Here is a 27,348-nt window from a genome sequence, read left to right on the forward strand (position 1 = left end):
ACTGCTAGGGATTCTTGGAGCAATTTCTATCAGATAAGCTCACACTGATCCGATTTTGTATCAATAAGGGAGGAAATTCTTCCCAATTCTTCTGATGATGCTTCACGGGTGGAGCGAAATGCGTGCGGGTACGTCAGGTTACGCCACATCCGCTCTTTGGAACGCAGATCGCGGTGGCGAACTTCCAGAGCGGTGATTTTACATGTTCACATGCAAGAGGAGGATATTGTAGGTCCGCATTTTGTTTTATTGGTTAAAAAAGCATAAAAAACGGAATCACGCTATGGGATCCCTTTGGTTCCATTTCCCCATATCCATATAAGGAGCTATGACTCACCTGTTGGAGTACCAGGAAAAAAGCCAGATATTGCTCGGGGAACAACAGATCCCATAACACAAGCGATTAACCTTTTATGAGCTGGTGAGTGAGGACACACAAGAGGGGAGCATGGTTTGGCACTTTCTTGATCACACAGATATTTGAAGATTGTCATCAACCATATATACTTTTTTTTGCTATAGAGTTTTTTTCTCACTATCTATCCATGGACTGTTGTATTTATGGTTTAATGACCTCTATATCAGGGATATGCAATTATTGGACCTCCAGCTGTTGCAAAACTACAAGTCCCATCATGCCTCTGCCTCTGGGTGTCATGTTTGCGGCTGTCAGAGTCTTGCTATGCCTCATGGGACTTGTAGTTCTGCAACAGCTGGAGGTACACTCATTGCATATCCCTGCTCTATATGATGGAATATGGACTTTAGTTTGTGTGTGAATTTCACATGACTTTTAAGTGTTTTTATGTTTATTTTTATTGTTGTGGTTATATATATTCTCATTTTGTTGTGTACTCTTTGCTGTGATCATTTGGGGTGTGACTGTATTCTATTGTTCTAGTGTGGCTGTCTGCCTCAAATATTATGGGATGTGTAAGTGTGTTTCCTGTGAAAAAAGAGGGAGGGGGGACTCCTCCAGCAGCCCCCCTGCTGATAAGACTTTTTACTGATGAGAAGTTGAATACACCTGTGTGTCTATTGTGATTGGACAGTTTAACCACTTCAATACCGGGCTTTTATACACACCTCATTACCGGGCCTATTCTGGCACTTCTCTCCTACATGTAAAAATCATTATTCTTTTGCTAGAAAATTACGCAGAACCCCCAAATATTATATATGTTTTTTTAGCAGACACCCTAGGGAATAAAACGACGGTCATTGCAACGTTTTATCTTGCACGGTATTCGCGCAATAATTTTTCAAACGCCCTTTTTTTGGAAAAAAATTGTTTCATGAATTAAAAAATAACAAAACAGTAAAGTTAGCACAATGTTTTTGTATAATGTGAAAGATGATGTTACACCGAGTAAATAGATACCTAACATGTCACGCTTTAAAATTGCGCATACTCATGGAATGGCGCCAAACTTCGGTACTTAAAAATCTCCATAGGCAACGCTTTAATTTTTTTTTACAGGTTACCAGTTTAGATTTACAGAGGACATCTAGATTTGTTGCTGGCACTCTAACGCACGCGGCGATACCTCACATATGTGGGTTAAACGGCGTTCACATATGTCGGCGGGACTTACGCGTGCGTTCGCTACAGGGGGCGTTTTAATTTTATTTTTTATTATTTTATTTATTTTTTTACTTATTTTTTTCTTTTTTTACACTTCTTTTCTAATATATATATATTTTTTTTAACTTTTATTCCTATTACAAGGAATGTAAACATCCCTTGTAATAGGAATGTGTGTGACAGGTACTCTTTATGGAGAGATGCGGGGTCAATAAGACCCTGCATCTCTCCTCCAGGCTGCAAACCATGAGATCGGTGAAAAAAAATTCACCGATCTCATGAATACTGTTGCTTACTAGCCGCAATCGCGGCTTTGTTTACTTACGGGGACCCGGGCGTGACGTCATCACATCGCGCCCGGGTCCTCCGACGGTCATAGAGATGACTGGTGACCATCTGGTCACCAGTCATCTCTATACTTCCTGCCAGCGCCGGACGATTCGTTCTCCGGGCCCCCGATGGCACGGGAGAGCCCGGAGAAGCACCGGATGACGGCGGGGGATGTCCCCTCCCGCCGCCTGTTAGAACGATCAAGTGGCGGAACCGCCGCTATGATCGTTCTTATGCTGCGCAGAAACGCCGGCAGAACAAAAGGATATCTGGATGGATGCCTCTAGCTGCAGGCATCATTCAGATATCCACCCGCAAAGCCCAGGACGTCATTTGACGTCCACCCAGGATGGGAGATCCCATCTGTGGACGTCAAATGACAATGGGCGGGTATTGAAGTGGTTAACTCACCCTGAATCCAAGGGTGGGGGAGTGCCTCTGAGTTATTTGTCGGTTGTAACATGTGCTTTAATAAAGGGAGTCTTCTGGTTTTCACACAACACTGAAGTACGGCTGGTGACTGGGTGGGCTAAAGAGTCTTGGATAGTGCCGGATCTGGACAGAAGAAGCAGTTACGGCAGACATAGTCCTGTTGAGGACGAGGGCTGGTCACTAAGATTATACATTTTCTTTATTTGTTGGGACAGCGCTGGTTATATAAAGTATTATTATACACCTTAAAGGAACACACATCCCTTTTTTATCAGCAGCCGTCTATACAAAGCACAAACACATCGTAGCGCGGAGATCACCTTATTTCAAACATTCTTCCCACTGACCATCGCACTTATATGCTGTACCGTATTTTTCGAACTATAAGGCGCACCGGGTTATAAGGCGCACTATCGTTGAGCGCCTAATAACAGGTTTTTTTTCCCATACATAAGGCGCACCGGGTTATAAGGCGCACGCGGGTATAGAAAATTAATGAATGAATGCACACACCTCTGTCACATGCAAGCGCCAGCTCCGAAATGCCGTCGCATTCCAGTGACATCACCGTGGCTCACGCTGCGCCCCATGCCTCGCTTTCAACAGTGTCACCGTACCAGCTAGTTTCACTGCTATACGGACGGTTCGACATAGAGGGGCAAAGGAGCATTTTACAGCTTACATCTGGTGCGGAAGGACGTTACAGTAGAGACTATTTCCATGATCTACATGCCGGATCTCTACTATTTACATGTAAGTGGATGCTGTAAACCTATCATGTATGTCTGTAATGCTCAATACAACCATACATAAGGCGCACCGCATTATAAGGCGCACTGTCGATTTTTGAGAAAATGAAAGGATTTTAAGTGTGCCTTATAGTCCGAAAAATACGGTAGTTATAGTAATTATTAGCAGGAATTCCCCCCCCCCCCCCAAATAAAAAATCAGAGGCCTTTTTGTCTTTACCCTTCCCCTCCCCCAGTGAAGTATATTGGTTGCGGTCATGTTCATATCATAGTACTGCATCTTTTAGAATGTTCCATGACTTTCACCCTTCAAAAGTCAGAATATTTAACCACTTCCCGCCCGGCCTATTGCCGATTTACGTCCGGGAAGTGGTTATGAAATCCTGACAGGACGTTCGAGAACGTCCTGCAGGATTTCATGCCGCGCGCGCCCGTGGGGGCGTGCAGCAGGGCGATCGGTGATGCGTGGTGTCAGTCTGACACCCTGCATCTCCGATCTCGGTAAAGAGCCTCCGGCGGAGACTCTTTACCACGTGATCAGCCGTGTCCAATCACGACTGATCACGATGTAAACAGGAAGAGCAGTTGATGGCTCTTCCTCACTCGCGTCTGACAGACACGAGTAGAGGAGAGCCAATCGGCGGCTCTCCTGACAGGGGGGGTTCGCGATGATTGTTTATCAGCGCAGCCCCCCCTCGGATCGCCACACAGGACCACCAGGGATGCCCACCCTGGACCACCAGGGTGGGCAAAAAAAAAAAAAAAGCCAGTAAAAAAAAAAAAAAAAAAAGCATTAAAAAAAAGATGCCAGTGCCCACAAATGGGCACTGACTGGCAACCTGGCAAAATCAGTGCTGCCCCACAGTGTCCATCAGTGCCACCCCAGTGTCCATCAGTGCCACCCCACAGTGCCCATCCATGCCCAGTGCCCACCTATCAGTGCCCATCTGTGCCACCCATAAGTATCCATCAGTGCCACCCATAAGTGCAGCCTATGAGTGCCCAGTGCCACCCATGAGTGCCCATCAGTGCCGCCTATGTGTGCCCATCAGTGCCGCCTATGTGTGCCCATCAGTGCCGCCTATGTGTGCCCATCAGTGCCGCCTATGTGTGCCCATCAGTGCCGCCTATGTGTGCCCATCAGTGCCGCCTATGTGTGCCCATCAGTGTCACATACCAGCGCCGCCAATCAGTGCCACCTCATCTGTGCCCGTCAGTACTACCTCAATGATGTCCATCAGTGCCATCTTATCGGTGCCCATTAGTGCCGCCATATCAGTGCCCGTAATTGAAAGAGAAAGTTTATTTACAAAAAAATTAACAGAAAAAAATAAAAACTTAATTTTTTTTCCAAATTTTCAGTCTTTTTTTAGTTGTTGCGCAACAAAAAAAAAAAATCGCAGAGGTGATCAAATACCACCAAAAGAAAGCTCTATTTGTGGGGAAAAAAGGACGCCAACTTTGTTTGGGTACAGTGTAGCATGACCGCGCAATTGCCATTCAAAGTGCGACAGTGCTGAAAGCTGAAAATTGGCTTGGGCGGGAAGCTGCGTAAGTGCCCGGTATGGAAGTGATTAAACAATGGAAAAACCTTCAGATAAACAGAAATAAATTCCGCCAGGAAACTCTTGTCAGGTGGAAATTCGAGGCGACAAGCAGACGGAACATCCGCATAAGAAATCATTTCAAGAGGAAATTATTTTTCAATATGTACAAATTAAACTTAGAATTCTGCAACATCTCAGTACGGATCCGCTCCGTGTGAAAGAGCCCTAAGGGTTGACAAATTTAAAAATACCTGCAATGCCGAAAGTTTGACATTAAAGTGGCCAGCTTGGAGGGGGAGTCAGCAGCTGCAAAAACTGAAACTGCTAACTTTTAAGAAATACATGCTTACTAGATGTTGTGGTGTTAATTAAAATAAGTTTCTCATAATCAGCTAACCTCACATTAGAAATCGCTTGCACTTCAAAAGTGCTGGCAGGAAACACGCTGATGGGGATCAGCAAAATAAGTGTGACGATTCTTCATTATGGTGCTGTGCCTTCAATTTCTAATCAGCAGATGGGTGGGGGGGTGTACCTGATCGAGCCATGTTGCGGCAGCGATGCTGCTATGCGATTTGGCAAGGGGTTCTGGATTACAACACTGGCTGAAGAGAATAATTATTATTTGGCAAGGAAATCACTAGATTTGCATTACCCACTTACCTTTAGCCCTGTAAAGTCATTTCCTCAAGTCCTTTAGTTGCTCTTAAAAGAAGAACAATTGTTCTACAAGGTTATTCCGCTTGTACAACGTGTAAAAATGGGCCTATAGAATACATCAAAAAAGGTCAGAAATCTTTTTCACATTAATGCCGCGTACACACGATCGGACATTCCGTCAACAAAACCGTGGATTTTTTTTCAGACGGAATGTTGGCTCAAACTTGTCTTGCATACACACGGTCACACAAATGTGGTCGGAAATTCCGAAACGTCAAGAACGCGGTAATGTACAACACTGCGACGAGCCGAGAAAAATGAAGTTCAATCATTCTGAGCATGTGTCGAATTGATTCCGAGTGAAAGTAGTTGGATGGATCCGCACAACAGAACCAGGAATATATATATGTGTGTATGTATGTGTATATATTATATATATATATATATATATATATATATATATATATATATATATATATATATATATATATATATATATATATATATATATATATATATATATATATATATATATATATATATATATATATATATATATATATATATATATATATATATATATATATATATTAGTGTAAATAAGTTAAAGGAACATTTTTAGGTGGCTGCCTCTACATGTTTATCCCACCTAGGTGGGATAATAGATGGAATTGAAAAATCTAGTAGAGTTGGCGCCAGCCTAATAAATTCTAATGCCCCGTACACACCATCACTTTATGTGATGAAAAAAAACGACACTTTCTGTGAAGTAAAAAATGACGTTTTTGAAACTTCAATTTTCAAAGACGAAGTTGCCTACACACCATCGTTTTTCTCACAATGTTCTAGCAAAGCGAGGTTACGTTCCACCACGTTTTTCCATTGAAGCTCGCTTCATAAGTAGCTTCTGGGCATGCGCGGATGAAAAAACGTCGTTTTAAACAACATTTTTGCTACACACGGTCAATTTCTGTGAAGTAAAAGTTGACGTTTTGAAAAACGACACATAAAATTGAAGCATGCTTCAATTTTTTTTGGTAGTTTTTTAGAAGACATAAAACGACGTTTTCCCCCACACATGGTCAATTAAAGTGACGTTTTTAAAAACGTCATTTTTTTTCATCACATAAAACGACCGTGTGTTTGCGGCATTATAGTGTGAGTGTGCTTTCCAAATACATGCTCTAAAATGACCATAAATATGGAAAAATGTATAAATATAAAATAGCAATAGGAATAAAAAGTAATGAGAGATTAAATAAAAATAAATACAAAAAAGTGCACGTGAATTGTGCTATAAATAAAAACAGTCCATGTGCAACTGTGTACTCTTTAACCACTTAAGGACCGCCTCCTGCACATATACGTCGGCAGAATGGCACGGCTGGGCACATGCACGTACGTCCTGTACTAGTACCCAGCCGTGGGGCGCTCCTGCGACCCGGTCCGAAGCTCCGTGAACGGGATCGCGGGACCCGATCGCCGCTGGAGTGCGGCGATCGGTCCCCGGAGCTGAAGAACGGGAAGAGCCGTGTGTAAACACGGCTTCCCCGTTCTTCACTGTGGCGGCTGCATCGATCGTGTGATCCCTTTTATAGGGAGACACGATCGATGACGTCAGACCTACAGCCACACCCCCCTACAGTTGTAAACACACACTAGGTGAAACGAAACTCCTTCAGCGCCCCCTGTGGTTAACTCCCAAACTGCAACTGTCATTTTCACAATAAACAATGCAATTTAAATGCATTTTTTGCTGTGAAAATGACAATGGTCCCAAAAATGTGTCAAAATTGTCCGAAGTGTCCGCCATAATGTCGCAGTCACGAAAAAAATCGCTGATCGCCGCCATAAGTAGTAAAAAAAAAAAAAATAATTATAAAAATGCAATAAAACTATCCCCTATTTTGTAAACGCTATAAATTTTGCGCAAACCAACCGATAAACGCTTATTGCGATTTTTTTTTACCAAAAATAGGTAGAAGAATACGTATCGGCCTAAACTGAGGAAAAAAAACGTTTTTTTATATATTTTTGGGGGATATTTATTATAGCAAAAAGTAAAAAATATTGCATTTTTTTCAAAATTGTCGCTCTATTTTTGTTTCTAGCGCAAAAAATAAAACCGCAGAGGTGATCAAATACCACCAAAAGAAAGCTCTATTTGTGGGAAAAAAAGGACGCCAATTTTGTTTGAGAGCCACTTCGCACGACCGCGCAATTGTCTGTTAAAGCGACGCAGTGCCCAATTGCAAAAAACCCTTGGGTCATTTAGCAGCATATTGGTCCGGTCCTTAAGTGGTTAAAGAAGTGCTGGAGTTTGCATAGTAAAAAGTGCTTTGTGCCAAATTCAAACGCTGTTGACGTGTTCCACACAGTGACCCCTCCTGCTGTGCTCCTATGTGGCCCGCACTCACCAGATCCTCCACCCCCTCTTGGGGTGGAGCACTTTCACAGTGTATGACCGGTTTCGTCATCCGACGTCATCTGGAGCGCTCCAGATGACGAAACCGGTCGAGCACCGGTGCGATACGAATTCAGTCATACAGTTTGTATGGCGGACATCGCATTTTTGCGCCAAAATGATGCAGGGCCCTTTTTGTGGTCCGCACTGGAATCGGATCGCTTGGGTGTTCACATCCAGGCGATCTGATTCTTGCACCATTTGACAGTTCGCACTGTGATAAGCGAACCGATCTGGCAGTGTCATTAACTTTCTATTGACACCTGCAAGTGGTTCGCATAGGGCAGTTTAAACTGTCTGCAGGTCCAATGCGATATGGGAACCAGGACTGGAATTGCACTGGTTCCTGCATTGCACTAGTGTGAATGAATCGTGTGTCAATAAACAAAAGCATGCCGTAGTTGTGTCGTTTACCTTTAAACTTTTGTACACAGAATTGTATTGCCAAGGTAAATTAATGCAAATCACCCCAATTCCTGCACCTTCACCCCTCAGATCAGTCCCAATTCCTGTATCTTCACCCCTCAGTTTACCCCAATTCCTGCACCTTCACACCTCAGATCAACCCCAATTCCTGCACCTTCACCCCCAGATCAGTCCCAATTCCTGTACCTTCGCCCCTCAGATCTGCCCAATTCCTGCACCTTCACACCTCAGATCAACCCCAATTCCTACACCGTCACCCCCAGATCAGTCCCAATTCCTGTACCTTCGCCCCTCAGATCTGCCCAATTCCTGCACCTTCACACCTCAGATCAACCCCAATTCCTACACCGTCACCCCTCAGATCAGTCCCAATTCCTGTATCTTCACCCCTCAGATCACCCCAATTCCTACACCTTCACCCCCAGATCAGTCCCAATTCCTGTATCTTCACCCCTCAGATCACCCCAATTCCTGCACCTTCACACCTCAGATCTTCCAAATTCCTGCACCTTCACACCCCAATTCCTGCACCTTCACACCCCAGATCACCCCAATTCCTGCACCTTCACACCCAAGATCACCCCAATTCCTGAACCTTCACACCCAAGATGACCCCAATTCCTGAACCTTCACACCCCAGGTCACCCCAATTCCTGAACCTTCACACCCCAGGTCACCCCAATTCCTGAACCGTCACACCTCAGATCAGCCCCCAATTCCTGAACATTCACACCCCAGATCACCCCAATTCCTGCACCTTCACACCCCAGATCACCCCAATTCCTGCACCTTCACATCTCAGATCACCCCAATTTCTGCACCTTCACACCCCAGATCACCCCAATTCCTGTACCTTCACCCCTCAGATCAACCCCAATTCCTGCACCTTCACCCCTCAGATCACCCCAATTCCTGCACCTTCACCCCCCAGATCAGTCCTAATTCCTGCGCCTTCACACCCCAGATCACCCCAATTCCTGCATCTTCACACCTCAGATCAACCCCAATTCCTGCACCTTCACCCCTCAGATCAGTCCCAATTCCTGTATCTTCACCCCTCAGTTTACCCCAATTCCTGCACCTTCACACCTCAGATCAACCCCAATTCCTGCACCTTCACCCCCAGATCAGTCCCAATTCCTGTACCTTCGCCCCTCAGATCTGCCCAATTCCTGCACCTTCACACCTCAGATCAACCCCAATTCCTACACCGTCACCCCCAGATCAGTCCCAATTCCTGTACCTTCGCCCCTCAGATCTGCCCAATTCCTGCACCTTCACACCTCAGATCAACCCCAATTCCTACACCGTCACCCCTCAGATCAGTCCCAATTCCTGTATCTTCACCCCTCAGATCACCCCAATTCCTACACCTTCACCCCCAGATCAGTCCCAATTCCTGTATCTTCACCCCTCAGATCACCCCAATTCCTGCACCTTCACACCTCAGATCTTCCAAATTCCTGCACCTTCACACCCCAATTCCTGCACCTTCACACCCCAGATCACCCCAATTCCTGCACCTTCACACCCAAGATCACCCCAATTCCTGAACCTTCACACCCAAGATGACCCCAATTCCTGAACCTTCACACCCCAGGTCACCCCAATTCCTGAACCTTCACACCCCAGGTCACCCCAATTCCTGAACCGTCACACCTCAGATCAGCCCCCAATTCCTGAACATTCACACCCCAGATCACCCCAATTCCTGCACCTTCACACCCCAGATCACCCCAATTCCTGCACCTTCACATCTCAGATCACCCCAATTTCTGCACCTTCACACCCCAGATCACCCCAATTCCTGTACCTTCACCCCTCAGATCAACCCCAATTCCTGCACCTTCACCCCTCAGATCACCCCAATTCCTGCACCTTCACCCCCCAGATCAGTCCTAATTCCTGCGCCTTCACACCCCAGATCACCCCAATTCCTGCATCTTCACACCTCAGATCAACCCCAATTCCTACACCTTCACCCCTCAGATCAGTCCCAATTCCTGTATCTTCACCCCTCAGATTACCCCAATTCCTGCACCTTCACACCTAAGATCACCCCAATTCCTGCACCTTCACACCTCAGATCACCCCAATTCCTGCACCTTCACATCTCAGATCACCCCAATTCCTGCACCTTCACACCCCAGATCACCCCAATTCCTGCACCTTCATACCCCAGATCACCCCAATTCCTGCACCTTCACACCTCAGATCAGCCCCAATTTCTGCACCTCCACACCTCAGATCACCCCAGTTCCTGCACCTTCGCACCTCAGATCACCCCCAATTCCTGCACTTTCAGACCTCAGATCACCCCCAATTCCTGCACTTTCAGACCTCAGATCACCCCCCAATTCCTCCACCTTTACACCTCAGATCAACCTTGCAATGCCTGCATCTTCAGACTTTAGTTGAGCCCCAATTCCTGCACATTCATACCTCTGATCAGACCAGATTCCTATATTTTCACACCTCAGATCACCCCCAGTTCCTGAACTCTCTAACCTCATATGAGCCCCAAATCCTGCATCTTCAGACCTCAAACCAGCCTCAAAAACATGCATGTAATTTAGGCCCCAAATCAGCCACTTCACGTGTTGTCTCCCTACGACAGGAAGAGTGTTACTTGCAGGATCACTAGATTGAAACAAAAAAAAAAAACTGTCAATGCGAGTGGAGGCAAAGCGATACACAGCTCTTCCTGTTTACACCATGATCAGCTGTGATTGGACACAGCTGATGACGTGGTAAAGAGCCTACGCCAGAGGCTCTTTACCTAGATTGTCGATGCAGTGTGTCAGACCGACACGCCGTGCCCCTGGGGGCGCTTGTTCGTAGCTTATCCAGCTGGACGTTATAGGACGCCCAGTCAGGATAACTGAACCACTTCCCGGACGTTATTCTGGTTTAGACCGGGCAGAAAGTGGTTAAACACCAAAAGAAAGCTCTATTTGTGTGAATTTTTTTTTATAAAAATGTCATATGGGTACAGTGCTCCATGACCTCGCAATTGTCATTCAAAGTGTGACAGCTGAAAATTGGCCTGGGCAGGAAGGGGGGTAAAAATGCCCAGTAAGCAAGCGGTTAAACTGTTCTTGTGGGCACCAAAATTTGGAAGCAAACATTATTAAAAAAAGTGTATCCAAACACAAGGACAAAAAAAAAAAAAAAACATAACAGTCCTCACGTGGTGGATGCACTCTTTTTTTTTTAGGCTTTTGTTTCAATCTAGTCATCCTGCCAGTAACACTTCCTGTCGTAGGGTGACAACACTCAATCATGTACTGTATTCAGGGCCACCATCAGGGGGGTACAGGCATTACTCCTGTAAGGGGCACGATGGTCCCCAGCTGGCCCCCCTCCTGTTTTTTTTTTTTTTTGTGCATTACATCTGTAAGGGGCCCGATAGTCCCCAGCAGGGCCGCCATCAGGGGGGTACAGGCATTACACCTGTAAGGGGCCCGGCTGGCCCCCCTCCCATTTTTTTTTTACTTATTTATTTGCATCACACCTGTAAGGAGCCAGATGGTTCCCAGGGCCCCTTACAAGCCCGGCTGGCCCCCCTTCCCATATTTTTTTTTCTTTTTTTTAAATTTTTTTAATTCATTTTTAATTTAAATTTTTTTGCATTACACCTGTAAGGGGCCCAATGATCCCCCAAGGCCCCTTACAAGCTCGGCTGGCCCCCCTCCCTGTTTTTTTTTTTTTTATTTGATTTTTTTATTAATTTTTAATTTTTTTTTTTTTTGCATTACACCTGTAAGGGGCTCAATGATCCCCCAAGGCCCCTTACAGGCCCAGCTGGCCCCCCTCCCGTTTTTTTTTTGCATTACACCTGTAAGGGGCCCAATGATCCCCAATGCCCCTTAAAGGCCCGGTAGACCACCCTCCCGGGTTTTTTTTAAAATTATTTTTATTTGCATTACACTTGTAAGGGGCACGATGGTCTCCCCCCCCCCCCCTTTATTATCTTGCGTCAGGAGAGAAGAGATTAATTACACTTGTTTCCCCCCCCCCCCCATCAGCACACAAACCCCCCCCCCCCCCCCCCCCCGGTTCTCTACTCCTAAAGCTGTGCAAGGGGCCCCAAAATTTGTGATGGCTGCCCTGCCTGTATTTATGGAGGAGCGTCACTATCACTTTAGTACAGGAACTACTACAGAACTACTCCCTCCTCATCTCCTTCCGGCACATTGTGGGCTTTGCTTGCACACGTCTCCCCACTTACACGATTCTAATAAATAAAGAATTACCTGAGACTCTGTAAAAATAAAGAGATCCCGATGATTTTCCAATTGGATTTGTGACCTCACAGATATAAAGTCCGTTTGGAAAGTTTTTATTAGATAACGTTTTTTTATTTCCCAGCTCCAACGTTACACCGGAATCAAACGTATCCTTCCTGCATTGAAATCAAACAAACAACCAACATGAATGCACTTCAAGGAAACCGGATATGAATCAAATGCTGGAGGAAAATTACAGCAATACAAATTTATTATACATTTTCATTCTATGAAATTTCCAGCTAGAACGCAGACACTGTCACTAAAACAAGTAAAAATGATACACACCTATATTCGCCGACCGGTAGCTGCCAATATTTCCTGCTAAACGCCAAACTGTCACCTGCGAAAAAAGATGTGGCCTTGCTGGTCTTTATCAGTCCCTTGGGCCACTATTCCTCTCATTGACACCAATGATGGGACACTATTCCTTCCACTGACACCAATGATGGGACACTATTCCTTCCACTGACACCAATGATGGGACACTATTCCTCCCACTGACACCAATGATAGGTCACTATTCCTCCCACTGACACCAACGATGGGTCACTATTCCTCCCACAGACACCAATGATGGGCCACTATCCTTCCCACAGACACCAATAATGGGCCACTATTCCTCCCACAGACACCAATGATAGGTCACTATTCCTCCCACTGACACCAATGATGGGTCACTATTCCTCCCACTGACACCAACGATGGGTCACTATTCCTCCCACAGACACCAATGATGGGCCACTATCCTTCCCACAGACACCAATAATGGGCCACTATTCCTCCCACAGACACCAATGATGGGCCACTATCCTTCCCACAGACACCAATAATGGGCCACTATTCCTCCCACAGACACCAATGATGGGCCACTATTCCACCCACAGACACCAATGATGAGGCCACTATTCCTCCCACTGACACCAATGATAGGTCACGATTCCTCCCACTGACACCAATGATGGGTCACTATTCCTCCCACAGACACCAATGATGGGTCACTATTCCTCCCACTGACACCAATGATGGGTCACTATTCCTCCCACTGACACCAATGATGGGTCACTATTCCTCCCACTGACACCAATGATGGGTCACTATTCCTCCCACTGACACCAATGATGGGTCACTATTCCTTCCACTAACACCAACGACGGGTCACTATTCCTCCCACTGACACCAATGATGGGCCACTATCCTTCCCACAGACACCAATGATGGGCCACTATCCTTTCCACAGACACCAATGATGGGCCACTATTCCTCCCACAGACACCAATGATGGGCCACTATTCCTCCCACTGACACCAATGATAGGTCACTATTCCTTCTTCTTCCACTGACATCAATGATGGTGCACTATTCCTCTCACTGACACCAACAATTGGACACTATTCCCTCCACTGACACCAATGATGGGCCATTATTCCTTCACTGACATCAATCCATGGGGCACCATTCCTTAGCCTACTAACCACAGGTACCGTGTAATTTTTACACCCACTGACCACCAAGGCATTTCAGTTCCACCAACATTGGAGCATTTTCTACTCCAATTGGCCACAGTCCAGACCCCTTAAAGTCTGAAGGACAGTAAACTGACACTGTATAAAAAGTTTGGAGACCCTTGCCCTAGACCAGTGGTTCCAAACTTCAGCCCTCACGTGTCTCCAACAGGTCATGTTTTCAGGATCTTGTTGGTTCCAAATATTTAATGGTATTTGGTACCTTTCCCTGATCTGTCATTGCCCTGCCCCAGCTTCAATGGATAAACATGTCATATCAGCTCTGTGCAATTCCTCTGGAATGAATCACTTTTTCCCTCATTGAACAAGAATGTAGAATAATAAATTAATGTGTTAGCAGAATTTATAAGCCTAAGATAAGCAGCTTCCCCTGTGCCAGCTTTGCCCTATGTTCACCCTCCTGCATTTGCATTTACCAAAAAAAAAAAAAAAAAAAATAATGTCTTTTCTTTCAGCCCTGAAATATTTTTATTTTCTGCCTGTTTTACTTAGAAGAAAAATCTAAAAACGAAGGGCCAGATTCTCGTAGATCGGCGTATCTTTGTTCCGGCGTAGCGTATCCTATTTACATTACGCCTCCGCAACTTAGACGGTGCAAGTGCTGTATTCTTAAAGCGCTTGCTCCGTAAGTTGCAGCGGCGTAGCGTAAATAGGCCGGCGTAAGCCCGCCTAATTCAAATGTGGAACAGGGGGGTGTGTTTTATGTAAATAACTTGTGACCCAACGTGATTGACGTTTTCCACGAACGGCGCATGCGCCGTCCGTGGAATATCCCAGTGTGCATTGCTCCAAAGCACGCCGCAAGGACGTATTGGTTTCGACGTGAACGTAAATGACGTCCAGCCCCATTCACGGACGACTTACGCAAACGACGTAAAATTTGCAAAATTCGACGCGGGAACGACGTCCATACTTAACATTGGTACGCCTCATATAGCAGGGGTAACTTTACGCTGGGAAAAGCCTAACGTAAACGGCGTATCTGTACTGCGTCGGCCGGGCGTACGTTCGTGAATTCGCGTATCTAGCTGATTTACATATTTTTAGCGGCCAGCGTAAATATGCAGTTAAGATCCGACGGCGTAAGAGACTTACGCCGGTCGGATCTAATAGAAATCTATGCGCAACCGATTCTATGAATCAGGCACATAGATACGACGGCTCAGACTCAGAGATATGACGGCGTATCTGGAGATACGCCGTTGTATCTCCTTTGAGAATCTGGGCCTTAGTCTGCCTTCTACATTTATTTCCCCCCCTCCAAACTTTCTAAACTCATTGAAGGCAAAAAAAAAAAGTTATTGTAGCCACATCAGCCCCGGACCATTTTGCTGGCCGAAGACCAGAGCATTTTTTGCGAATTGGGAACTGCAACGCTTTAACTGACAATTGCGCTCCCAAACAAAATTGAGGTAATTTTTTCCCCCACAAATAGAGCTTTCTTTTGGTGGTATTTGATCACCTCTGCGGTTTTTATTTTTTGCGCTATAAAACAAAAAAATGTGTAAATTTTGCTGAGCAATATTTTTAACTTTTTGCTATAAATATCCCCCAAAAATATATAAAAAAAAAATAATTTTTGCTCAGTTTAGGCCGATACGTATTCTTTCTTTACCAAAATCGCAATAAGCGTATATTGATTGGTTTGTGCAAAAGTTTTTGGCCCAGATTCATAGAGAGCAAGGCGCACATTACGCCGCCGTAGGGCAAACACTGTACGCTACGCCAACGTAGCGTGGAGAGGCAAGCATTGCATTCAGCAAGCCAGTGCTCCCAACGCTGCGCCAGCGTAGGTTTCGAAGTCGCACGCCGGTGTAGGTTGAAGTGGGCGTGAACCCATGTAAATGAGGCGTGACCCCATGCAAATGATGGGCCGAGCGCCAGACAGGTACGTATCACAAACTGCGCATGCACCGTGACATGGACGCAAGCACAGCACCCCCCCATGCGCCTGCTCACAACCACGCCGGCACAACTGCCCAAGCTACGCCGGATCACTGCGTACGCAGCGAACATAACGTACGCCCAGCCAGACACACGTCCAACGCACAATACGCCGGCTTGTGTTCCCTGGTGTAGACCTGTGCATGTCTGTTGCCGGGTTGCACCTCCTTTATGGGGAATAACTTTACGCCGGACGTACAACTTACGCGCATCTCGTGTAGAATGCGCTGGGCACACGCACGTTCGTGAATCGCCGTATTTCCCTCATTTGCATGTTTGAATGGCTAATCAATGGGAGCGCCACCATGCTCCCAGCCTAAATGTGCGCCCACCCTAGGCCGGCGTGTGCAAGCTATTCTAGAATTATTTTATTTTCTATTGAAAAAAAAAAAATTGTACCTTTACAACCCCTTTAACCACTTAAGCCCCGGACCTTTAGGCAGCTAAATGCCCAGACCGGGTTTTGCGATTCGTCACTGCGTCGCTTTAACTGACAATTGCGCAGTCGTGCGACGTGGCTCCCAAACAAAATTGGCGTCCTTTTTTCCCCATAAATAGAGCTTTCTTTTGGTGGTATTTGATCACCTCTGCGGTTTTTATTTTTTGCGCTATAAACAAAAATAGAGCGACAATTTTGAAAAAAAAAATTCAATATTTTTTACTTTTTGCTATAATAAATATCCCCCAAAAACATATATAAAACATTTTTTTCCCCTCAGGTTTAGGCCGATACGTATTCTTCTACCCATTTTTGGTAAAAAAAAAATCGCAATAAGCGTTTATCGATTGGTTTGCGCAAATTTTATAGCGTTTACAAAATAGGGGATAGTTTTATTGCATTTTTATTATTACTAATGGCGGAGATCAGCGATTTTTTTCGTGACTGCGACATTATGGCGGACACTTCGGACAATTTTGACACATTTTTGGGACCATTGTCATTTTCACAGCAAAAAATGCATTTAAATTGCATTCTTTATTGTGGAAATGACAGTTGCAGTTTTGGAGTTAACCACAGGGGGCGCTGTAGGAGTTATGCTGCACCTAGTGTTTGTTTACAACTGTAGGGGGGTGTGGCTGTAGGTCTGACGTCTTCGATTGTGATTCCCTATAAAAGGGATGAAACGATCGATGCGCCGCCACAGTGAAGAACAGGGAAGCCGTATTTACACACGGCTCTCCCCGTTCCTCAGCTCCGGGGAGCGATCGCGAGGGAGCGGCTAGAAACGAATAGCCGCGCCCTCATCCCAGATCGCTCCCTGAGGCTTACCGACCTCCGCATGTACCGGGGGGGGGGGGGGTCCTGATCGGACCCCCGACCCGCGGAAAGGCAGCGACGTGCGGGCACGTCGTTCTGCCTGCCCGTGCCATTTTGCCGACGTATATGTACATGCGGCGGTTGCTAAGCGGTTAAGAGCTAAATTGCGAAAAAAGGACCACCAAGGTAGTATTCTCAGGAATACCGCCGGTACATCGAGCCACACCAGAAAGCCAGAGGGAGATTAGGAAAGTAAACATGTGGCTGAGGAGCTGGTGTAGTAAGAAGGGGTTTGGGTTCCTGGAGGACTGGGCCGACTTCTCAGTCGATCGCCAATACTATAGAAGGAACCTAAATGAGGAGGGTACAGATGTGCTGGGGGTGAAGGTGGCGGAAAAGTTAGAGCTAGTCAGCGCAGAGCATATTCCAGAGGGTAGTGTTGGGGGCATTAGCGGTAGGTTAACTAAAGCACATAAACCCAAGGTAAGTATAGTAACAAGTCCTAGTTGAAATCTCAGAACACCCAATAAGAGGATAGTATGCGACCGGTCTAAACTACATAGCATGTTCACCAATGCCAGGAGCCTGGCGGACAAGATGGGTAAAATAGAGATACTGTTGTACGAGGAGGATTTGGATTTTGTGGGAATTTCGGAAACCTGGTTCAAACAGCTCTCATGATTGGCTGGCAGCCATTCAAGGGTATACCCTTTATTGCAGAGATAGAGGGCCAGATCCACAAAAGGGATATGCCGGCGTATCTACTGATACGCCGTCGTATCCCTGTTTCTATCTATGCGACTGATTCACAGAATAAGTTACGCATAGATAGCCTTAAGATCCGGCAGGTGTAATTGTTTTACACTGCCGGATCTTAGGATGCAGTACCGCGGCCGCCGCTGGGGGGAGTTTGCGTCGTAATCCAGCGTCGGGTATGCAAATGAGGAGTTACCTTCGATCCTCAAAGCTTTTTCGCGTTCGCTACGTCGCCGCTACGTTAGTTTCCCGTCGCTTAGTTACACTTTTGTGAGGCAGCCCTACTTTTACACAGCAGGCGTTCTGCTGTGTAAAGTATGGCCGTCCTTCCCGCGTCGAATTTTAAAATTTTACGTCGTTTGCGTAAGCCGTACGGGAATACGGAAATACGCTACGTGACGTCATGTCACGCAATGCACATCGGGAAAAAAGCGTCGGGAGCATGCGCAGTACGTCCGGCGCGGGAGCGCGCCTAATTTACATGGGACTCGCCCCATTTGAATTGGCCCGCCTTGCGCCGGACGGATTTGAGTTACACCGCCGCAAATTTCCAGGTAAGTGTTTTGTGGATCGGTACCTAACTTAGGAAATTTGCGGCAGTGTAACTTAAATCTAAAAAGTTACGTTGCGCTGCCGGGCTGTGGATCTGGCCCCGAGAGGGTAAAAAAGGGGGTCTCACCAAGGCAGGGGTCTCCAAACTTTTCAAACAAAGGGCCAGTTTATTGGCCTTCAGACTTTAGAAGGGCCGGATTGTGGTCAGCTTGGGCAGAAAATGTCCCGAGCCCAGCATCAGTGAGAATAAATAGGGCTCAGGGTTCGTGATCAGTAGTAGGAGTAGTGCCGTCATTAGTATGAGGAATAGTATCCCATCATTGGTATCAGTGGAAGAAATAATGCCTCCTTGTTGGTGTCAGTGGGAGGAATAGTACCCCAAGGGCCGGATAAAGGCTAGTAAAGGGCCGCATCTGGCCCCCGAGCCGCAGTTTGGAGACCACTGCACTAAGGGAACTAGGGAGGAGGTAGAATCCTTATGGGTGGAGCTCCAAAGGGATGAAGCTAAGGGGAAAATACTGGGGGTACGCTATAGGCCCCCTAAGCTGAGGGAGGAGGGGGGTGAGGGATCTCCTATCACAATTTGGATTAGCAGCAAGGATGGGAAGTGATATAATAGGGGATTTGAATTTTCCAGACAGACTGGGAGGAGGGAACCACGCATTCATCAAAGGCTTGCCAGTTCCTAAATGTCTTGCAGGACAATTTCATGGTTCAGATGGTAGAAGCACCAACTAGGAATAAAGCATTACTGGATTTACTGATTACCAACAATACAGACCTGATCACAGATGTGGAAATACGGGGCAATTTAGGAAACAGTGGCCCGGGTTCAGAGAGCAATTGCACCTGCGTAACCATACGTACGCAGTTTACGTCGTTTGCGTACGGCAGTTTTTGCGCAAGGCTGCCCCTGCTATTAGCAGGGGCAGCTAATGTTACGTATACCCATCGTTCCCGCGTCACGAAATTTGAATTTCACGTCGTTTGCGTAAGTGATTCGTGAATGGCGCTGGACACCATTCACGTTCACTTGGAAGCAAATGACGTCCTTGCGACGTCATTTGCCGCAATGCACGTCGGGAAAGTTTCCCGACGGAGCATGCGCTCTACGCTCGGCGCGGGAGCGCGCCTAATTTAAATGATTCCAGCCCCCTACAGGATCATTTAAATTGCGCGCGCTTACGCCGGGCATTTTGCCGGAGCGCCCACGCAATTTACGGAGCTACTGCTCCGTGAATCGCGGGTAGTGCAGAAAATTTGCGGGGGCGCAGGGCAAAAACGTTGCCCTGCGCCTCAGTAAAAAATGCGCAAATGAACCTGAAACTACCCCAGTGATCACAGGTCAATTGGCTTCAGTATAAATCACACAAATAGGAAACATAAGGGGAATACAAAGACACTGAATTTCAAATTTTTGCACTTTTTTGCTTGTCGGTGTCCAATCCTCCAGTGGGCAGCAGTATAACTCAAAGTGTTAAGATTGCCTGCGTCCCCCAAAGTACTAGAAAGAATTTCTACAATTTTAATTACAAATACAATTTTTGCCTAAAAAGTGCAGGGAGCCTGAGACCTCAGGTACCGGGGAGGGACACCGACGCCTAGTTCTAAGGTAAGTATATCATAATGAGCTAGTATGTGGTGCATACTAGCTTATTATGCCTTTTTCCTTAAAGGTGTAAAAAAAAAAAAAAAAAAGCAGCGGGTATGCAACCGCTTTAAGAATATGAAAATATTTAAAAAGTCAGTAGTCTGGTCACAGTTTCAAAGACAAAAACTAAAAAAAAAAAAAAAAAAAAAAACAGTACAATAACAAAAATGCAACCAATAGTTTAATAGTTGTTTTCCCACCTTCTCCATGTGAAGTTGGTAGCGGGTGGACTTGAGTCTTCTAAACATATAAACTGGACAGCCCCATTGTCTAATGTCCTCACCTCCACTCGTACAGAATCTGGTGAATCTAAAAAATAAAAACAAGGGCTCTTAGGGTGGTCATACACAGCCTGATAGATGGCAAGTGATGCAACGTGTTCAAGCATCACCTGATATATGTCTGGCTGTGAGAGGATGCAATTGGCATTAGTAAATATGTTGTCGCCGCCTTGGAGGCGGGCATTTTGTTGGTTATAAGCGACCGGGACTAACAATGTTTACTCATTACAGTGTGTTACGTAGAGTATACGCCGGCAGTGTTTGGACAAACTGATGCTGGAGAGTAACCGGAAGCGATTGGAGATTTTGAGTTGCCTGTTTTGACAGAACACCATCAGTGGCAGATTTGTTTTTAGCTGGAAAGGCCGAGATCATTTTTTTTTTTTTTCGATGGGAGAGAGATGTGGGGTCTTCTAGACCCCACATTGTCGGTCCCACTTTGGAAAAGGTTCCTGCACTACTTTGATCTGATTTCAGCTCATTGAATATCATTGAAGTCTTATCCAAGACTTGTGCTCAGAGGCCATGTTAGCAGTGCAAAATATATTGAATACAAACAAAAAAAAACCCAAGCCAAGCCCATACCAGACCCATGTTTGCACTCATCTCAAGTCGGATCACGTTCATTAAAGTCTGACCGATGTTGTAGGGTAAAGTTGGATCGGAGGTCGAAGGACGTTCATGTCGGGGCAGTGTGAACCTGGCCTAATTAAAGCGGAGTTCCACCCAAAAATTGAACTTCCGCTTTTCGGAACCCTCCCCCCCCTCCAGTGTCACATACACTTTAGGGCATAGACTCCCATGGGAGTGACGCCACTAATCCCCCCCCACCCTCGCTGTCTCCTGGGAAACACACTGGCAGGACCATTGAGGGTGCTCCGCGCTACTCGCGCATGCACAGTAGGGAACCGGGCAGTGAAGCGCCAACACTTCACTTCCTGATTCCCTCACCAAGGATGGCGGCGGGGGCAGCCGAGAGACGAGCGATTGCTCTGCCTCGGCTGCCGACATCGCGGGCGTGCTGGACAGGTAAGTGTCCATTTTTTAAAAGTCAGCAGCTGCAGTATTTGTAGCTGCGGACTTTTAAAAAAAAAATTGGGTGGACCTCCGCTTTAAAGAGTCTTGGTTCACACTAACCCGACTCCAAAGTTGTGCAACTTTGATGTGACTTTTTTACCCTCTGTGGCATTAAAGTTGTATCAAAGTTGTACCAAAGTAGTGTAGGAACCTTCTCCAAAGTTGGACAGGATTGTGTAGTATCAGTTAAGACAGATCTCATAGGGAAACATTGAACATTGAATTTCACATGTTATCCGACTTGGAGGTCGCATCACAGTGAACCCGAGCATTAGGCCACTTTCACAATACCGCGACTTCAAAGTTGCGTGATTTTGCCGCGATTTCATGGAATGCCTGTGTAACTCGCATCAAAGTAGGACCAAAGTGGTGCAGGGGCTACTTTGAAGTCAGCATGACTTGAAGTCGTACCAATATGAATGGTTGTCATTGGAAATCATGGGGAACTACTTGTCATGCGACATTGCAGTCCCAAGTCGCAGGACAAGTCGTACAAGTGTGAAAGGAGCCTGTTTCAACACATCCAAAAACAAAAAGTGAAGACCTACAAACGTAACCACAATTAAATCACATACAAACACCCATTTCTTATGACGAGTGGATAAATGCCGTTTAGTGTTCTACTGACCTAATTTTCATCCCATACTCCAGCGATGTACTACTTTCACTTATAAATCCTCCCCTTCTAGTAGATAAGCATTTAAAAGAGGAAGTAAACCCACTTGTAAAAAATAAATAAAAAAATACTAGCTCATTATGTAAAACTCACCTCAGATCGAAGCCCCCGCATTCGTCCTGGTTCACCGCTCGGGCGGCCGGCATCTCTCCCAGCTGTTACTTCCGGGAGCCGCCATCACAGGAGCCGACAGTCAAGGCACAGCCTCCATCAGGATCGCCATTGCTAAAGTGCGTCTGCGCCGTAGAGGTCGACGCCCGTGATTTTTGTAAATATCTCCTAAACCGTGGAGGTTTAGGAGATATTTCAATCACCTACATTTAAGCCTTAATCTAGGCTTACCTGTAGGTTTAAGTAGTTGTAAAGGGTTTACAACCACTTTAAAGCGGGAGTTCGCCCGAAAAACTATTTTTAACATTAGATTGATGCTCATTTTGTAAAGGGGAATCGGGTATTTTTTTTTAAATCGAAGCAGTACTTTCCGTTTTAGAGATAGATCTTCTTCGCCGCTTCCGGGTATGGTCTTCGGGACTGGGCGTTCCTATTTGATTGAAAGGCTTCCGACGGTCGCATACATCGTGTCACGAGTAGCCGAAAGAAGCCGAACGTCGGTGCGCAGGCGCCGTATAGACGCACCGACGTTCGGCTTCTTTCGGCTACTCGTGACGCGATGTATGCGATCGTCGGAAGCCTGTCAATCAAATAGGAACGCCCAGTCCTGCAGCCCATACCCGGAAGCGGCGGAGAAGATCTCTCTAAAACGGCAAGTACAGCTTCGATTTTTAAAAAAAACATTCCCCTTGACAAAATGAGCCTCAATCTAATGTTAAAAATTACGTTTTTTGGTGAACCTCCACTTTAACCACCAGTAAAGATGCAAATAATGAGGCCTTCAAAGATCAAGCCACAGCACAAAGTCGTACATGCATACCTTCCATAGACCTGAGGCTTTCAAACCAATAACACATGATGGACCCTTCCGGAAACTAAGGCTGCCCAGTGCATACAATGATGAAATAATACGTTAAATGGGGTCCTCGTTATTTGAACGGCACACTTTTTCAAAGAATATTTGGGGGCAGATTCAGAAAGATCGGCGTAACTTTCTGCGGGCGTAGCGCATCTCATATACGCTACGCCGCCGTAACTTAGAGAGGCGAGTACCGTATTCAGAAAGAACTTGCGCCCTAAGTTACGGCGGCGTAGCGTAAATGGGCTGGCGTAAGCCCGCATAATTCAAATTATCAAGGCAGTGGGCGTGTTGTATTACAATGAGCCGTGACCCCATGTAAATGAGGGGTTGAACGAACCGCGCATGCGCGTGCATGCTCAGAATCACGTCGCAAATACTCCCTAAGATACGTCGGCTCGATGCTTTGTCGACGTGAACGTAACCTACGCCCATCCCCATTCACGTACGACTTACGCAAACGACGTAAAATACGACGCTGTTCTGACGTTTCCGACGTCCATACCTTAAAATGACTTACCCCTGCTTTATGAGGGCTAAACTTACGCCTTACGTAAACGGCGTAGCTAAATCTGACAGGCGCAAGTACGTTTTTGAATCAGCGTAAGCGCCCCTAGCAGCCAGCGTAAATATGCACCCAAGATACGACGGCGTGAGACTTACGTCAGTCGTATCTTGGACAAGTTCTGGCGTATCCGATTATTTGAATCAGGCGCCGAGATACGACGCGTCTCTCTCTCAATTTTTATTTTATTTTATTTTATTTTTTTATATATATATATATATATATATATATATATATATATATATATATATAGCACCCAGTGAGAACCACCATGTCAACGTCCTCCAATAAATCGCAGTCCAGCAATAGGTTGGGAAGTAGCAGGAGTCCAAATCAACATAAGCATGTTCTGCTGCATTTTGCCATAAATGGAGGCCCCCCCCAAGGGTCATGATGTGCAGAAAGGATGGTGAATGGTCATCAAAAAGAAATTATGACATCACCAAACAATTGGTCTCATCATGCATCACCAACCAAAGTGTGGCTATAAAAGAATGTAACAATGGACTAAAAGCACAAAAGCCAACACACACAGTAAACAGAATTCTATAAATATTGGTGGCAGCCTTCAGAGTGGTCCTTCATCTGCATGATGTCAACAAGAAGAAATAAAAGGAATAAGCGGGGCCTTCAAAAGGAATTAAAACATATCCGATACTACTACGGTATTATCCTATAAGTCCTCTGTCAAGTTTCCGGTTTTGTCCCCTTTATGGAGCTCTGATCTCACTTCCTGTCCTGGTGACACCCAGGTCATTGCTATAAACTGAAATCCCCAGGGGTTAGGACCATAATTTTCCCAAATAGACTATTAGACAGCCAATGAAACTGCCACCAACTCCAATTCTCTATAGCAGGGGTCCCCAAACATTTTAAACAAAGGGGCAGTTAATTGTTCTTCAGGCTTTAGGAGGGGGGCCAGACTGTAGCCAATGGGATTAGAAAACTCCTTGGCATCAGTAAAAGTAAACAGTGCCTTTGGGAGAAATAGTCCCCCATTTATGGTATCAGCGGGAGAAATGGTCCTCTATTGTTGGTATTTGGGAGAAGAATATCGCCTTATCGTTGGCGTCAGTGGGCGGAACAGTGTCCCATCATTGACGTCAGTGGGCGGAACAGTGTCCCATCATTGACGTCAGTGGGCGGAACAGTGTCCCATCATTGACGTCAGTGGGCGGAACAGTGTCCCATCATTGGTGGCAGTGGAAAGAATACTGCCCCATAATTGGCGTCAATAGGAGGAATAGTGCCTCATTATTGGAATCAATGGGGGAAATAGTGCCTTATCATTGGTATCAATAGGAGGAATAGTGCCCCATCGTTGATGTCAGTGGATGGAATGGTGCCTCAAGGGCCAGATAAAGGAAAGCAAAGGGCTGCATCTGACCCGTAGGCCACAGTTTGGAGACCGCTGCTCTATAAAATAGAGAAGATTGGGGAGGAAGAGCATTCAGCTCAAGGCAATGTCTTGGGTGTCATTAGGAGTAAGCGAGGGGAAATCTTCACTTACTGGGGACACAGATAACAGCGATGTTGGGTCCCCGAAGCCGATTTGTCCCTTGCCTCTCGGGTGCTGCCACTGCCATCTTCGGTAAGGGAATCAGGACGTAAAGCCTTGCGACTTCACAGGCTGGTGCCCTACTGCACATGCGCGAGCCGCGCTGCACGATCCCACAGCCATTGAGAGCACTGATCGGGAGCCAGTCGGCTGCTAGTTTTCCAGCATGCTCACCCGAGAAAAGCAGGCCAAACAGGCTTCCGATGGACAGGCTGACATACACACGGGCCGAATGTCAGACAATGTTTATTAAACTGGTCGATGTCTCCCGAAATTCGGCCCATGTGTACACAGCTTTCAAGTGTTTCAGAACAATACAATAATAAAGGACGCACCTAACAATGTCCCACCTTTTCCATGTGAAGTTGGTGGCTGGTGGACTGGAGTCTTTTACACAGATAAACTGAACAGCCCCATTGTCTAATGTCCTCACCTCCACTTGCACGGAGTCAGGCGCATCTAGAAGATAAAGACGAAGGGTCTTAGGGAAGCCATACAGAGCCTGATGGTTGAAAGCAACGCAACACGATCACGCGCCACCTGATAGGTCTTGCTTTATGAGGATACAAAAATGAGCGCTTCCAAAAAAAAAAAAAAAAAAAAGGTTTTTAATATCTCTCGTATGATGGGTCAGCGATTGCTCCATGTTCCTACGTTCTCAGTCCTATCTAGGGCAGCCCACACACATGAGGAGGCATTTATTCAATACTTCTTTGGCCAAAATTAGGTGGTGATATCTCATCAGTGGCTGCAGACAGACATCCGTTGGCTGGGGTTCACCTGGGATGGGGCCGGGTGGATTGGATTACGGGGGCGACCGCCACTGTCCTAGGTCCTCACTGGGAACAATAGGATGGTGTTTTACAGAAGTGCAAAGAAAATAGTCCAATGCCTGGTATACTTCCTGATGAATAGGTTGTGGTAAAATCTTAGGGGTAGATTCACGTACTTTTAGGCGGGCATAGCGTATCTCCTATACGCTACGCCGCCGTAACTTTGAGAGGCGAGTTTGGTATTTTCAAAGATTAGGTGGGCTTACGGCGGCCCTAATACGCAATGCCGCCGTAACTTCGGCGGCGTAGCGTATTAGGGCCGCCGTAGGCCCACCTAATTCAAATGTTGAAGCTGTGGGCGTGTTTTATGCATATTAACTGTGACCCCACGTAAATGACGTTTCGATCGAACGGCGCATGCTCCAAATGACGTCGGCAAATCGTCATGCTTTCGACGTGAACGTAAATTACGGCCAGCCCCATTCACGGACGAGTTACACAAACAACGTAAAAATTTGACGCGGTTCCGACGTCCATACTTAACATTGGCTGCGCCATGTTTTTTGGTGGTTTATCTTTACGCCTGAAAACCCCTTACGTAAACGGCGTATCTTTACTGCGACTGCCGGGTTATACGTTCGTGAATAGGCGTATCTAGCTGATTTACATATTCTAGGCGTAAATCAGCGTACACGCCCCTAGCGGCCAGCGTAAATATGCAGTTAAGATAAGACGGCGTAGGAGACTTACGCCGGTCGTATCTTAGCAATATTTAAGCGTATCTCAGTTTGAGAATACGCTTAAATATACGACGGCGGGGATTCGGACTTACGACGGCGTATCTACTGATACGCCCGTCGTAAGTCTTTATGAATCTACCCCCAAATGTGATTTGGGTGATTTTTTTTATTATTTGTTATGATGTCACAATGTAGTGTATAAGATTTCCTATTATCTGTGCCCAGTCTTGCCACAAAGAGTTAATCCAGCTCTGAGCAATCCTCGTTTCTTTTTTCAGTGAGATAAAACAGACAAACGGGAGAAAACTTTTGTCCGTTCTTCCCCCTTGCTATGAGTGACAGGTTATTTACATATCTCATGCACTAGCCTGAGAAAGGCATTTTTTAATTCCCACCCCCAATCCTTTTCTGAAGTCATGTGGTTACTTTTCTGGATTTTGACTGGATGTTAGTGATCATAGCAGAATTTAGTGTAAGGAATACACAGGAGAAAATGCATGTTGACAAGGGGAGTGTAGAGGTGGGCGGGGAGACATCAC

At 46.0% G+C, this 27,348-nt stretch overlaps 1 protein-coding gene across 4 annotated transcripts in view; it reads right to left on the minus strand.

The window, feature by feature from the left end:
- Nucleotides 1–27,348, minus strand: part of LOC120928015 (nectin-1-like) — a 115,527-nt gene that overhangs the window by 44,914 nt on the left and 43,265 nt on the right. For 2 of the 4 annotated variants that reach the window (XM_040339073.1, XM_040339075.1), the window contains exons 4-5: nt 20,370–20,478; nt 12,450–12,598 (exon numbers count right to left, since the gene is read on the minus strand). In XM_040339073.1, the coding sequence (XP_040195007.1) occupies nt 12,450–12,598; nt 20,370–20,478 (258 nt within the window). Of the gene's footprint in view, nt 1–12,449; nt 12,599–20,369; nt 20,479–25,646; nt 25,756–27,348 lie in introns of those variants that run through there. The other 2 variants (XM_040339076.1, XM_040339074.1) reach the window with 2 other exon arrangements.

Source organism: Rana temporaria, chromosome 2 (genome assembly GCF_905171775.1).
Source record: "Rana temporaria chromosome 2, aRanTem1.1, whole genome shotgun sequence".
Lineage (NCBI taxonomy): Eukaryota > Metazoa > Chordata > Amphibia > Anura > Ranidae > Rana > Rana temporaria.